This window comes from Anopheles maculipalpis, chromosome 3RL, assembly GCF_943734695.1.
Source record: "Anopheles maculipalpis chromosome 3RL, idAnoMacuDA_375_x, whole genome shotgun sequence".
In the NCBI taxonomy this organism is placed as follows: domain Eukaryota; kingdom Metazoa; phylum Arthropoda; class Insecta; order Diptera; family Culicidae; genus Anopheles; species Anopheles maculipalpis.
In genome coordinates this window covers 32712243-32728163 of record NC_064872.1, presented here as the reverse complement: position 1 = coordinate 32728163, position 15921 = coordinate 32712243, and the positions used below count along the sequence as shown (strand labels likewise).

The window sequence follows — 15921 nt, the reverse complement described above, 5'->3', positions numbered from 1 at the left end:
AGATATGACTGAGCCCTACGTTTCATGCTCATTCTATTAATATTTATTGCATCTTTTTACCTCAAGGACGTCCTTAAAAGATGCCAATAACTGCATTTAAATGGATCATAGGAAAAAAACGAATTACAAAACCTTGAGGTTCTACGGACGAATGTACATCCGTTGGGGACATGCTGTACCTACATTTCTCCTATGCAAAAGACGCTCAAGCGGCATAGTTATCTCACATCTCCATGCATCTTTTAGGTAAGCTAAATCTTCCTCTTGATAACCATTTAAATAAGTAGTAGAAGAGTGTCATCAAAAAGGATTAAAAATACAGGTCAGTAGCCACTATAACATAGCAATTTGTAATCTGATAAACTATATGTATTTTTTTCTTTCAACGTTTCACCCGGAACCCGGAAAACTTGACGACAAACCGCACAAGAGGCTACTATCTTTAGTAAAAACATTAAACTTTGCATTTAACTTTAACAAGCTTGTTGTTGTCGTTTTCTGCCCGGTCGACCTTCTTCTGCCAAGGTTGACCCAAATAGTAACCGATCGAATCGTGGTGCTAAGATGTGCTATACGAAGAACCGGTATTTTGTTTTTTGAAGGATATTGCACGGGTTCAGTACGCAATCAACGAAACATGTCGTTGGCCAACGTAATTATTTGCAGTATGCTTATTGTAGAAGAACTTTCCCATTAAACTCTTCTATTGGTTGATTATCAGTATGTGGGATACTAAAGCGCTCGAAAACAACAACCGGAGCTAGCGAACGAAATTAGACCAAACAAAAGGATTTATGATCGAAATGAAACTAATTACTACCCGCAACTTGGTTTCAGAACTCGCGTTAGCTGGAGTGATAAGTTTCAAAATCATCTAGAGCCTTATCAAATACGGCATTTGCAAATTGTGTTGCTTCATGCATCACTCTTCAACCTGTAAATGCAAAAAATAGTACCATTAACCATCTCTCTAGAAAGATATTTGCTTTAACGTATGCTTTAAAGAAGCACACATGCATGGTAAAACGAAATTGTAAAGAATATAGTAAGCAATCAAATTACATTGTTTTCTTTAATAAATTTTTAATGAAAGAAAAAAATCCAATCTTAGCCTCATCATCTTGCGGCCATTTGCCGCACTTAAAGTGCCAAAACATTTTTGGTTGACCTTTTTTCTGTTAAAAGGGTCGATTATTTCATCAATTCATCCCTGACTTTGATCATGCAATTATTTAGATAAATTTTCTTCTTCAAATTGATCTAGAAAATTGCGATCGGAGGGTACTGGGGCACACTTAGGATAGCTATTTGGGCGATCCCTCAGAATCGCCCCAAACGCTCCTTTTTTCCAGCGCTCGCTTGACTTCCTTTTCATTGATTGTGAACCTCAGTTTCTGTTGAATGTTTCAGGAGATTTATAAATTGTCGGAAGGCCAGATCATGGCTCCCATTCTATGAACTTTCCCTTCTCTAGATAGGCCAGAAATATATAATATCTGACGCCCGATCGTATCCGACCGAAAGGAAATGTAGAACAACGGCCAACATTTTCTCTGGCCCGGATTGAGCAAACGTTACGAACAAACTTTCGTGCAAAGAACTTTTACTGTTCTTGTCCTTTCTACTGTAAATTGGTACTTCTCAAATTTTGACACTATGTAGTCAACTAGTATACATCGATAGTATACCGGTGGACCGACCACTAGGTGACAGCGTAAGCGCGTAAAAAAATTGGATCATTTTTGTCGCTTTTTTTAAATGCATACGTTATTTGCTTCTGTCTTTTCTCCTTTTGTATTTTGTATCATCTACACCTTTTGTGAGTCCAAATTACGCCATTAAACCATTACCGATTGATGCGTTATGAATCACCACCAAATTTATTAATACAATACACTGTAAAGCAGCTTTTTATTCACGAGAGAACATACGAATGGAACACTCTTAGTGCCGAACTTGTGCTGTAGCTAGAATGATCGTCATCGATCTTCGTACCACGTGTGATTTAGAAGTGTTTTAAATTAGAAGAAATAAATAGATTATAAGAGAGACTGATTTAGAAGAAAAATCCCGATCGATCGCTGAACACTGTGTTTGGTTCATATCATATTTTTGGTGGAAATTTACGACCATTATTATAATGAAAGTGGGCTAATGTTGTTAATACGCGCACAACGATTATCTGGACATTGAACGGCACGAGTAATTTGCTTTGTGTTAGGTGTTTAAATGACCGTTTCTAGAACGTTTTCTAGAAAGTCAAACGAATTCATTCGGTGCATTCTGGAACCGTGCGTTGAGCTACGGAATCATTCGAAGAGTGACCACGTGGTAGTTTTCAATTTCCTTGCCATTGAAGCGATGCAATGGCACCGCTAGAACAGCATCCAGACAAATATAGCGCACTGCACAGTTCTATCCACATCTAACCTCGCAAGGAAGAAGACCTTGCCCTGCCTAACGGTGTCGCGGTGCTATCTTTCCTCTTGCGAACCACCAGCACACGCAGGTTATTCGCGGGTAAAACCCCCGTTGCCGGTGGTTAAATACAAATGTAGCCCAATATATATTCAAACCGACTCACACTTGGCAACGGCCAATCTGCACGAGTGCTGCAAGACAAATAGGGGCTGTGATACACGATACGAAACACACATCGATAGAAGAGACCGCGTGGATCAGCAGCCTCGTAGGAGAGATCAGCCTAGCGAGAGAGAAAGAGCATTGAGGACGTGAAGGAAAGAAAAAAAAACTACGCTAAATAAACGACCGCGTATAACCCGGGCGGGTGGTTTGTTCGCACGTTTGAAAGGGTGCGCCTCCATCGCCCCGCCGATTCGGTTCGGCAGGGTGGGGTTGACGATGACGATGATGATGCTGATGATTGTGAGGCCGGGTGGTGGCCTGGTGCCGCGGGTACACAGGTTCAGCATAATACGATCAGCAGCCCATCGAAGCCATCCCAGTCGTGTGGAGAAGATCGTCGCGAAAGGAACTTCAAGTCCTGGAAGAGCATTCGGAGCTTGGTTGTTGTGCGTTGGTGTCTAAAAGTGGCCTCTAAAACCGGGTCGGGTGTCTTGCTTCGTTCGTTTTTTGTTTGAAGTGACGTTCCGTTTCGTTCCGTTTGCCGCATCGGCTTAGTAACAACGTTGTTACCCCCGTTAACACTGGTTAACATTTTGGCTTGCGAGTCGTGTCGCGCCAGTGGCCAGTTTTCACCAGCAAAACCTGTCCTAGCTATAGCATCACCCCGCCAACAATATTCGGGCAAGGTAAGCACCACCGCACGTGCGCTAGGCGCCTATTAATGGGCTGCAAATTTATGTGGTGATTTGTTATAAATCAAGTGTTGTAAAACCGTTTTCGGATGCATAATTGCGTAAACAGAAAAAAAATGGAACCCAAGAAGAAAGTTCTTTTGCATACGTTCAAAAATGGAACTGATGTGTTGTGTGATTTATGTTTCTTATCTTAATTTATATGCTAGTCCTCTTTGACTTTAAACGAACGGACCAATTTACAAATCGTTCCAGTTTCAGTTCAGTTTCATGAATTTTATTGTGCGACTTAAGAACACGATCGTTTCACTGGGAAAAAGATGATCATTCCCTTATCGGTTCAGCTGATTAAACACCGCGCACAAAAGAAAAGTCTGGTTTTGTGGCCCATCAGTTCGGCGTAGTATCCGATATTCGGAGAAAAAGATTTGTGCTGAGTGGATTGTGCTGAATTTAAAGAGTTTTTTTTTAAATATTTTACAACAGTTTTAAAAGTTTCAAAATGCAAATAAATTTAAAATGAAATGAATTTATGGTACAGTATACGTCCTCATAACTACAATTCTGTTTGAAAAATTGAATCTAAATTACCATAAACATTGAGTAAATGTCATTTCATTGAAATTATACAAATGTGATACTTTTAACAAATTTTTTAAATTTTTAATGAGGCCAAAATATTTTTTTAAAATATAAATATGAACCGTTTCGCACGTGTAATGCATTACTTATCATATAAAATTTGTACAGCAAAAACACGGGTCTTTTTACGAAGCCCTTAAAAAATCAAGTGTCTGCATTACACGCCTGCATCAGCACAGACAGAAATTAAGGACTTCACCTTCGACGCCGAAGGTTATCGAAAGCCGTTTCGGGAGGGGTTGTCTTTATTCACCTGAAACGGGATTTTACCGCCAATGAATGATTGAGCGATTTTCGAGAGACTCTTTCTTTTGATTTCTTTTTTGCAAAAAATGATTCCCATCTGGTTTGGTTGGGTCTTCGGTCCAGGAGAGGGTTAACAAAACAACAACTATCAGGTTTTAGCAGGATTCCCCTTCATGGGCTGTAATATCTCCGGAAGGTTAATGGCATTGAAAAACGGCGTTCATCTGTACAATCAGAACCTTCCAATATCATCCGCACAACTCAGCTCTGATAGTGAGGTGCGTTGTTCTCGTACTGCAGTGCAGCATCTCCTCTCTCTCTCTGGTAGGGTTGTCCCCGGTGGAGGTCATAAATATTTGCCCACCGATAAACCACCGAACCTTCTACGGGCACACAGCACCCCTTTCCCAGGTGTCACATAAAACTATGTCACGGTCCTCGGTCCCCAACCCTCAAACCCGCCCGCTGATCCTCCGGGGAAGAAAGTGCAGTCGACGCATCGAATGGAAAGCGGGCTAGAAATGCAAAACAGTGTGGGCTAAAAATAGTCCACCGGAACCACACTCGCGTATGGTGTGATGGCAACAGCTGTTGGGGGAAAAAGACCACAGCGCGTGTTGTCGCAAGATATCGCGATCGCGAAAAGATAAAGAAATGCGCCACGGGTGCCCGCTTGGGAACAAAAGCTTTCGGATAGCGTGTACGTACCTCCCGGTACGTCATATGTTTGATCGTGCATTACGTTTGTGGGCTTGGGTAAGATTATACAAGAAGTCAGTCTCCACCGGACAGCAGCCAGCCGGTGGTGGGCAGAGTTGTTGATGGAAAACAACCCTCCGCAACCATACCCGGCTGCCTGTATGCAATTCCGTGTCGGATGGTGACTATTTTTGGCGGGATGATAGAATTTATTGGGCTTGTTGGAGTGCTGCTGCAAGCTCCCAGATGTTTGGATGTAATTCCCAGAACATTACGCACACGAGACAATGCTAATGCTTTGCGTAAACGCATGCAAGTGCCAATGGCCAATCTTAGCCAAGGTTGTGTGGCCAGTGTAAGTCGTTTTACTTGTTTCTTTTGTGATAATTTTCAACTCAAGCGCCAATAATTGCAAATTAATAGGGCAAACAGATACGGACGGATAGCCGAGGGTAAAGTGCGCAGGGATTTTGATACGCAGTTCAGATTTCGGAACTGGCTCGCGGTGGGTGGCACATTTTTTCAACAATTAGCATACCGGTAGTAACTGCTCACATGGTTCCGGTAGGCGTGAGTCTTTGGATCATCCAGGCTGCTGCTGTTGTATCAATACGGACGGGTGTGTATGACCGACCTAGACATCTGGGTGCGAAAGCTTTGTGCTAAATCGAGTTTTTTTTCGTGAGCTTGGGAAATGTTACGAGGGAGCCAGGAACCGTATATAGAATTGTGAGAGGAAATTTAATTAGCACAAAATGTATCTCCAATAGTTGTATTTTTGCGTCCTTTATTAGTGATTTCTGATCATTCATATATCTTAATCTAGATTGATAAATAGATTGAATGACCTAACCTAACAAACTAACGAACTTCCCATCGTATTTTTGTGAGTTTTTCACAGATTCGGGACTCGGAAGATTTGAATATTCAATCCCTAGGAAGATTGGAATCGGATTGGATCCTAATTTAAGGATTCGATCCGACAGCTACGATTGGGATTCTATGCGGATTTGGTTAGGGCTCGACTGCGTTGGAAGAAAACTTTTTCTCATCACTTTTATTTTTTACTTAATTTGATTAGATAAACTATTATCAGGTTTAGAGTAGCTATCTTCAAAGTATTTGATAAACTGCACTTCAAGATTAGTACGTACAATTTTATCAGTGGTTTAAGAAGTTTTAAATAGTGTTGTACTCCCTGAATCTTTTTACTTCTGGAAGAAGACGAAATTGCTTGCAAAAGAACATTTTCCGACTTTATAGTCTTGGTGTTCTGTCATTGTAAAATTTCCATTAAAGAGTTCAAAGTATTCAACTAAGCTAGGAAGAACTAACTGAGCATAGTTATCCAAAACTCGCCTTTCTCTTCTAAGACGAAGCCGGCTGTATGAGAATCAACGTGTTGTCTTCACTCTTTAGGGGCAAAATCCCCGATCGTGTGGAAATACTGAAACCCTATCAACCCGACGATGAGTGGATCCATTTTTATAGAACACTTCATAGGTGTAGAATCCGAGCAAAATTAAATCTAATTGATCCATATGTAGCTGAAGTGGGTCATTTTTTTTAACCGTGCAGTAATTTTATTGTTGACATGTGTAATTGCGTAATAGTGTAAAATCACCAAAAAAAAAGGGTCATTACATGAGAATTCTACTTTCTATTGCATAAACTACACATAAAAATTATGGCAATCAATTACCAGTTCCGAACCAGTTACTGACAGTAGCTTTGGTTGTTTGCTTCAAAATTGTTTCCAGTACAACGATGGCTACAATGGAGAAAGCAAGGGAAACGCCAACCACACCGACCACCACCACCACCGATCCACCACCAACGGACAAGGCGACCGAAGCGACCGGAACCGGTATTGTGAAGCTAACGAAACGGGCCGCCATTACGCAGATATTGCTCGCCATCGTTGCGAACATCACGATCATATCATCCGGCATGGGCATCGGCTTTCCTTCGATCGCTATGATGGAGCTGACGAATTCTACCAGTTCCGTTGTGCTGACAGAATCGGAAGCGAGTTGGTTTGGTAAGCGAGTCTCTTTACAATCATCGAATGTTGGTCAATCTCTTACACAAACACACACGTTGAACTCGTTGATATCCTTTAGCATCCATTACCTCGATCATGTGCCCGTTCGGTGGGCTGCTGTCCGGCTATCTGCTAGATAAGGTGGGCCGTAAGCGAACGCTGTACTGCATCAACATCATATCGATCATCTCCTGGGCGATCATGTCGTTCGCCAGTACAACGGACGCATCCGTGCTGTTTGTGGAGCTGATTGTTGCGCGTGTCATTATCGGTACGTTGGAATATAAAAGCTGCCCATTGTATTGCTTGATTCTTTGTGATGGGAAAACCCCAAATGAATGCATTCTTTCAATATCGGGTACTAAATAACTTCGACGTAAACAACGTAAAGTCATCCAGAACCTTCTCGTTCTCGCCCCTAGGTATCGCTATCGGGCTTTCTAGCACACCTGCCTCGGTTTATGCCGCTGAAGTGGCTCATCCTCAGCTGAGAGGGCGCCTGACACTGTTAACAGCTGGCTGTACCGGTGTTGGAATGCTTCTAGTCTACTCGCTTGGTTACATGTTTAAGGTAAGCACGACTTTTTTTTCCCAACGCTAGCGCTTCGGCAACTCTAAACAATCATTCCCATTCATCATTCAACACACATACAGGAGGATTGGCGCTACGTCTGTACTATTTGCGGCGTGTTTACTGGCGTTTCGCTCATAACCGTGATTCCACTCCCGGAGTCGCCCAGCTGGCTGGTGGGCAAAAAGCGACCACAGGAAGCGGAACGCTATCTGAAAGTTATTCGCGCCATCAAGGAGGACAATCATCCCGAGATTCGGGCGGAAATCAAAGCACTGGAGGATAATGTGGCTCGCTTCCGCGCGACGTCGGCTTCGGATTCGAAAAAAGCGTCCAAGCTGGTGCAGCTTAAAAAGCCCGAAGTGTACAAACCTCTCGCGATCATGTGTACCTTCTTCATTTTCCAACAATTTTCCGGCATCTTCGTCATTATCGTGTACGCGGCAAGCTTCTCGGTGGAGGCTGGTGTTGCTATCGATCCGTTCCTGAGCGCAGTGCTGGTAGGGTTGACGCGTGTTCTTACCACCATACTGATGTCGTTTATTTCGGATAAATTCGGGCGCCGTCCGCCGGCCCTTTTCTCCGGCTTTGGTATGGCGTGCTGTATGTTCGGGTTGGCGGCATGTGCTGTTTATCCAGTAGCCGATACAGAGTACAACTGGATCCCGACCGCACTGCTAGTATCGTTTATCTTTACCGCCACGCTCGGCTTCCTTACGCTTCCGTTCTCGATGAATGCGGAGGTGTATCCGACCAAGATCCGGGGTTTCGCGTCTGGATTGACGATCTTTTTCGGGTACACCATGTCGTTCATCATACTGAAGAGCTATCCGACGATGGTAAGCGCCATCGGGAATGAAAATGTGTTCCTGTTCTTTGGTTTGATATCCGTGATCGGAATCGCTTTCGTGTACTTCTTCCTGCCCGAAACCAAGGGACGAACGTTGCAAGATATTGAGGATTACTTCCGCGGCGGCAAGGGCAAGGAGATGGACAAAAATGACTCAAAAGCGTAGACGACCGGCCGCTTGCAGGATGTGTAGATAAGCAAACTACTAGTCTGTGATAGAGTGGGGGGGCGGGGCGGGTATTTCAGCGTACGATATTCGGAAGAATTGATTATACTTTTGACATTTGTTTTCTGTTTCTCTACGATAAGCATTTTAGAATCTCGTGTAGTGTATTTAATATAAATGGAATAAAGTGTTAAATAAAATAATAAATAAAATAAATAAATGGAATAAAATAATTAGCAGTGAAAAGAAATGTAAGTGTGTTGATTCATTTCGCGACAACAACTCTATCATCATGATGACAAGGTGGGATTTTTACATTGTAAGCAGCTTTGTTTACTATCTCGATCCGTTGAGGCTGGTGTGGTGTTTGAAGTCTTGGCCTACAGAGTCACCCTTACTAGATAGTATGGTTTAGTGCATCAAAGCTCTTCGAGGAATAAGTCTTCATTAAGCTTTGTACAAATTGACATAAAATGTAAACATCTGGGACGGATATCCTTCTAAATAACCTCCAGATTCTTGGTAGTGAGCCTTAAACCCCTGGGATGTTTACAACTTGTAACAATGAGTGATTCATTGCTATCTTCGCGACGACAAGGCTCTGGTGGCTTCACCTTCTGTTTGGCTTAACGACACATGCTGGTTAATTGTTGGTCATAAAATGGCTAATGACTTTTTTCGTACCCCATGACTGGGTTGTCCATACTTCTCACGACATACTACTGCAGGATTGCCCTACAAATTTATAATTTATTTTATTTTACTTTTTATTACTAAAGGTCATTTAATATTGCAATAATTACATTCCTTATACATATGTGCATTTATTGTATGGATGACAATAAATTAAAAAAGATCTTTTCATTGACTTCAAACAAACTTTGGAGTAACCTGTTGCTCGATGTTCGCAAGATTTAGCGTTCCAATATTATAGGCCAAAATGTCTATGTGTTTGTTGTAGTAAGTTGTAGACAGCAACCAAACACATTATTTGAATATTTTTGTATAATTTTACACATAATCTTCGAAAAATATTTTTCTTGGCAAAGGTAATGGTTTTAAAAGTCGTTTAAAAATATAAGTAGCTTAAAGTAACCTTTATACACGGGTATATATATTTTTGAATCATTTTTATAAAGGTCTTTGGCAGGCAGCGATGGGGTTTATTGTTTAGTCAAGGTACGCTTTTCTTCATATTTTGATCTTTAATATTTTTTACATGTATTCATCCCATAATTCTTATTTTTAGATAATAAGGAATTTTCATATTCAATAAATGAATAAATGCAGAGCAAATAAGCTAAAATTCAGATACACATTGTTTCACATGGCTATAAAAAAATCACTGCAAAATTAGGAACAATACACTTTTCAGAATGCTATAAGTTTGGAGAACGTTGGAAAATATCCTTTTTCTTCTTGACTTAACGACCTCTAAGGTCACGCCGGCCATTTAGCTACACTGCTGATACCACGTAGTTGGATAGTCAGTCCTCATGTAATAATTATTTATGGGGGTAATATGGAAAAATATGGAATGGCGAATGTGGAAAAATATATAAATATCAATTACACTTTCATAGACGGCTTGGCAGTCCCCAGGAAGAGCAGAGGATGACAGGAAACTTATACGCAATCAAGATAAAAATATTGAGCTTTTTTCTTCAATGGTGCAGCCTCTATATGGGGTTAGTGATTAGTCCTGTTGTGCCGAAGAAATTACCGAATGTAGGCTAAAAGAATTCAACTTCTTAACCGGATTACGGCAGCTTCTTCTAGCGATCTGCTAAGGCCAAACCAGTCATATAATAGGTTACTAGCCTTATTATGAACAACACGTAGTCCTTACTGCGTTGCCGGTTCTTCTGTGTGAATGACCGGTGCCGCTACTCTAAAAAGCCACCAAATAATTATAATGTGTCCAAAAGAAGTTCCAAGAAGGAGATCTATGTGATCCCGAACTGCGGGCGCTAAGGACTATCTATGGGGGTGTGTGCGAGCAGGGCGTGTGGTGAAGGAGAATGAACCACGAGCTGCTGAGCCGAACTAATACCCCACCAGGAAGTTGCTCGTCAGCAGCCCATTCGGCACGAGGCGTGGAGGAGCACAGCGAGATCGTTGGCTGGATCTAGTGGAGTCAATCCTGTCGGAGATCGGATGCAGTCGAAGTCTTAGACCGAGTTTCCTGGAAACTAATTGACGATCTGGCCATTTCTACGCGACTAGCTCAACTCTGAGCAGGCCTAGAAGAAGAAGAACCCTGGTAATCGAGGACTCATACCAATATTTTCGGAAACTGGTCGGACAAAATTATTTGCTAGATCAGATTGGGCCACCGGACAGCAACGACTCTTGGCAAAACGCATGGCCTACACACATCAAATAAAGTGTGCCTTATTTATACACCCACTTCTTCTGATAAAGTACATACATTTATAATATTTTTTCACAGACACTTGCCGGATATATTAAGTATCATACCAAGGAATATTTGCTCCAGATCAGATTTGAATCTACAATATTTCTTAACACTTTTAGTGTACTATTAAGAGACTTTCCCTTTCGATAGCTATAAATACATCAATTCAGATCATAAATATTGCAGATTTACGCTCTTTGCTTGACCATCATAGCAATTGTAATGACGCAAAGAGACTCTAGTTTATCATCCGTTACAGATAAGAACCGGGCGAAGCCGCTTAAGTATAATTCTTGGACCGTAATCTTACCGGAATTGTAGTAAACATCGTAAAGCTGTAACTGCTCTTGCACTTATCATCCAGAACTTTCCAGTAAACAGATGCTCCTTATTTCTTTCGCTCCAAAATAATGATAAATTGCTGAATTTTTACTAACTTTCCTATCGCTTTTCCATTTGTATTATTCCCTACCTCCAAGGAATGAATCATTCCGTCAGGAGGTGTTCCTTGTTCTGCTAATGCTTGCTAGAGTGAGCAATTAAAAGAATTATCTTCCTGCTGTGAACATTCAATGATGCCTATCGTGGAGTTTTATTTTGGTGCGAAGGATACCTACGTAGACGACTCTCACATGGCTGTGATAATTGTGCAAATGTTTCGTGAAAAGCGAAGCGCCCCTATGCGACGACATTATGCGACGGTTGTTCGGATGATTCATTCGCGCGGGCACGGTTTCCCTTATGTTGATCAAGCATACGCTTCGATTTTGAATCAGCGACGCACGCAAAGCTAACACCTGATCATACTGAGAACTCCACCAACAACACACACACACACTCGCGCTTGCCGAGGTGACAAGGGCTGCCGTAAACAGGAAAGCCGAGGGACCGTGATGTACCACACGGTATGGTTGATGTTGGTGTTGCATCCCACCAACGAAGATGCTACCTTCCAAATGATTAAACAACTGGTTTGTTAGACATTCGTTACAACGACACTGGCGACTAGCTTTTTAATCAGCGACGTGATTGGAAGGTTCACACTTTCGTCACACAAAGAAAAGAAAAAAAAACCGTGCAAAGCTGTAAACGGTTCGGGGAGGCGTAGTACATCGACACAAGACCTTGTTTTATTTTGCTAAAAAATATAGAGAATAGAGTAGCTATACTACTTTCATAGCTTTTAATTAAACTTTACTTGGACTGATGTTTTAGTTTAATCTATAAAGCCGATTTCACACTGATTTAAATGACTAAATTAAAATTATATGAAAATCCTTGAAATACATAATAAAGGGAACCGGTGATAAAAAAACGGATGATAAAGAAAGGTCGATAAGCCAATACAATGAGCTGAAAATCATCAAAATCAGCCATATTTTGTAAAATCTATAAAAAGTAAATATAACAAAGAGAAACACAGAAGTGAAGACGCTAATGAATGTTTATGATAAGGTAATCTTCGAACCAACGGCTGCCAAACAGCGCAAATGATTTAGGATACAAGTTGGTAAACAAAGAACGCAAAGGCTAATAAAAAACGTGTTCCTAATTATTAAGAACAACGAACAGCACTCACGTTCACCACGTGCACCATCTCAAAACCACGTGGTCGTATTCAAACACAACACATTGAGCTATTCATTTGCAAGCTTCTTTCAACTGACACACAGGTGGCGCTAGTATATTTGCTGTTTCTTCTTTCCAGCAGGTGGCGCTATTATTTATGCCGTTTGATTCAAATTTCGTTTCCACGTGTTTTCTTTTTGCGTCTTGGCTGAAGTTCCTTTTCTATTCGATTCTAGGAGCTAATTTTCAAATAGTTTCAGGAAAATTTTATGTTTTGGAAGCCAATTTATTTTAACTAATTTTAAGCATAAAAACTTTAGCAGCAAGCATAATTTTAACGGCTAGAAAATAAACAATATTAAACTTCTGTATGAGCTTTTCTGTGACATTTACGCTGTAAGCAACATTACACTGTAGTTGCTACGCTCTAAATAGATTTTTGTTGACTTTTTTTTAAAACTAGGGTAATGAATGATAAATCCATTGACCAGTAAACAGCACAACAATCACGACCTCTTTTTAGTTTGATTGATAAGAGCAAAAAAACTGATAAAAGACGCAAAGCATCACCTGTTTGTTATTGTTATGCTATCATTTACGCCGATAATTTGTCACCAGATCGTCGCAACAGATGACATGATTTCCGTAGGCTACGATGCCGATACATCCTGATACATGCAAAATCATTTAAACAAAACAATGAGGAAGTGAATATTTGGCCCAAATGATGCCGAAAATTCATATACGAACGATGCCGCCGATGCAGGAGAGTGTTGTGATAAGATAAGCGTCGGTTGTTGTTCTTTTTTAGACATCAGATCGTTTTTTTGTTTTGTATATTTTAGTTTAATTTTACGATGAATAGCAAATGGATTACGCGTGTTATCAAGCTGCCCTTCAGAATATACTGCTGCAAGAAATGTTGTAAAATAAATTCCTAATGTACAGAAATTGCCCCAGTAACACACTTGAGAGCAGTGCAACGCATTCCACTCACATCACAGGGACTGTTTGCGGCGGAAGTTGACTAGCTTCAATGGCCAATTATCGCTTAATCAAGCAGTGTTTATAGTGCACTGATCGCTGCACCTATTGACACGAGGATCGGTGCAATCCGTTCTGATCCGTTTGCACTAGTGACGAATTACAACAGGAAAACAGAAAAAGGGCTGATGCATCACACAAGTCGCATTCTGTGCATATAGCTAATCGTGTATTAGAGTTGGCCAAACAAATTCTCACGCATCGTCCTGAACCGTTTTGCACACATATGCAAGTTTTGATGACACATACGCAGCACCAGTAGCGCGTCCAGTCCACTTACGCTAGCAGCTGATACCGCGTACGAAGACGAGCGAGAGATGAGATAGGGGGGCCTGGTTCGACGCAACAGTAGAAGCAAGCGCATCGAAGACACAGACGACGAGTACTAACGGGCAGGACCGGGCCGCTGGTTCGAACAGTCTACGATCAGACAGGAACCCAATCGGAGGTGTACCATCGCAGAGTGGACAAACGTTCCAGCTCGACACGTAGCCCTTTACATTATCAACGAATAAAGTACAGTTAGTGAAGTGCACATAAAGAAGTATTTAAGTACTAAACAAGAGACAAGAAAGCTTGCCAAGTAATAGTGAAGTTTAAAAATATTTGAAACGAATCAAGAGAAACCTCTAAACCCTGTCGCTTGGGATCGTTAGTTAGGGCGCGTTTTTTTTTTTTTTACTCTTCAGTGAATGCTAAGACCTTAAAGGTAGGTACGACCCAAAAGCCCTTCAATAACTAGTTCCCCACAGTCACTCAAAAACTCCAACAAACCTGTTTCCATCTGGCTAGTGTACAGGCGTAGCCGTTGATCTTGAAGTTTTAAGTCGCGTAGAAATGCATCACAATCACACAACCTGATCGCTACCTACATGCAGCGATGATCAGTCGATCGAGACGCATTTTCATCCGAGAAACGCGAAAACACCCTTCTCCAATGTCACCTTCGGGAATCGGGAAACGTGCTTAACACTGCTGTAGTGACTATTAAAATAACTTGTCCCAGGATTGTGGTTGGAGCACAATGTGACACATGCCCGCTCCAACAAATTGGCCCTCGGCCCAGATCGGCAATTATTTTTGGCCAGTTTTGCAAACAACATTCCAAACCCCTTTTCATCCGGCTCAATCGACGGACGGGCTGCCGGACGTTTAATTAAAGTGTGAATTTATTGAAGAAGCGCCAATAGCAAAATGAAATCGAAAATGGTTTGAAAAATGGCGTTGGTTTTGCGGTATGATTTTATCGTACTTTATCTGCCATGCTAGTGGGCCCCACGATAAGGAAAACGTCTCACGCGCTTGATATTGAGTTGGATAAATGCCGACACTGTCTGTCCGCTGACTGTGGATTAAGTTGCTGGAGAGGTGTTTACCGAGGTGTTTGATTATCCTGATTATTGTTGTAGAGATGAACTTTACTGCCGCCAATCTCGTGGCCAGTGCGTGCAGAAGAGTGGAACATTCTCTAGCTACACGTGATGCGTACCGTTTGGGATTTATGGCACACAGTTTAGCGGACGCGTTGTCTGAACCGCAGAGCCATAAGCCCAAAATTTAGGGTTTATTATTTTCTAATTTACAACCGACAAACGGATTGTGTTTGCCCCTGTCGGCTATATTTTTTGCTGGCTACACTTTGTTTACATTTCTATCTGCATGGCACCCAGCTGGACAATGACACGGGAGAGTTCGGCAAAAAAAAAAACTTCAACTTCAATTCCTCGAAACACTAGATAAGTAGACTATTTCATAACGTGAACTAATAGTACAGGAAGAATGGAGAATGTTTGCCTGATAACACGGGCACCCATTAGGCACCTTTCGGTTCTTGCCACGGGACGGTACGGGGTGGCTAGGTTCGTTCTTATCCCGACCACTTCTTTGCGGCCTTGGCATTCACGCATCAAATCGCATCCCGCGCTATCAATCCGCGCCATTCTCGGGGCTCGGGGCTTTCGGGAAGTCGCGGTTTGTTTACAGTACGCGTCACTGTTACGCCAAAACGCCAGCAAGCGTTCTGGAACTTTCCTGCAGCGAAAGCATCAGTGTGATCAAGCGGTTCTAGCTGCTTCCTTGCCATTCTAAGTCCCGACGAAGGTGGCGGAACAACTTAGAACGGTGCAATCAAGAAGGCGCACATGCGCAGGCGCGTCTCACACGTAGAACGGGCGAGAAGCATGGCCGATTAGAGATTGGCGGGCTAACCTTTTTGGGAAGGGGAAAAGAGCAATGAACCATGAGGACGAAGAGTTCAGTGGATGCTGGCCAAAGTGTACGGTTTTTGGTGGTGATTAAGCAATCGCCCTATACCGACGTCACACACCGAGGAGACGCCTTCTGGAAGGAATTCCTACTGGACTTGCAGACTCCAGGAAGAGTTTTTCCATTTT

At 42.0% G+C, this 15921-nt stretch overlaps 2 protein-coding genes across 5 annotated transcripts in view; one reads left to right on the top strand and one right to left on the bottom strand.

The window, feature by feature from the left end:
* The window catches only part of LOC126564205 (sodium/hydrogen exchanger 7), a 714899-nt gene that overhangs the window by 81457 nt on the left and 617521 nt on the right, over positions 1-15921 (bottom strand). The gene's annotated exons all lie outside the window — the stretch shown is intronic.
* Positions 6633-8502, top strand: LOC126564518 (facilitated trehalose transporter Tret1-like). The gene is made up of 4 exons (XM_050221583.1): positions 6633-6906; positions 6989-7180; positions 7332-7480; positions 7564-8502. Exons 1-4 carry the CDS (start codon positions 6633-6635, stop codon positions 8494-8496), a joined length of 1548 nt encoding a protein of 515 aa, XP_050077540.1. The 3' UTR covers positions 8497-8502.

What these genes read in the sequence shown, in the direction of transcription:
- LOC126564518 (XM_050221583.1), top strand. Translation starts at nt 6,633, where the DNA reads ATGGCTACAATGGAGAAAGCAAGGGAAACGCCAACCACACCGACCACC. An exon ending in ATCGGAAGCGAGTTGGTTTG is followed by an intron (nt 6,907 to 6,988) that starts GTAAGCGAGTCT and finishes GATATCCTTTAG; the next exon opens with CATCCATTACCTCGATCATG. An exon ending in CGCTTGGTTACATGTTTAAG is followed by an intron (nt 7,481 to 7,563) that starts GTAAGCACGACT and finishes ACACACATACAG; the next exon opens with GAGGATTGGCGCTACGTCTG.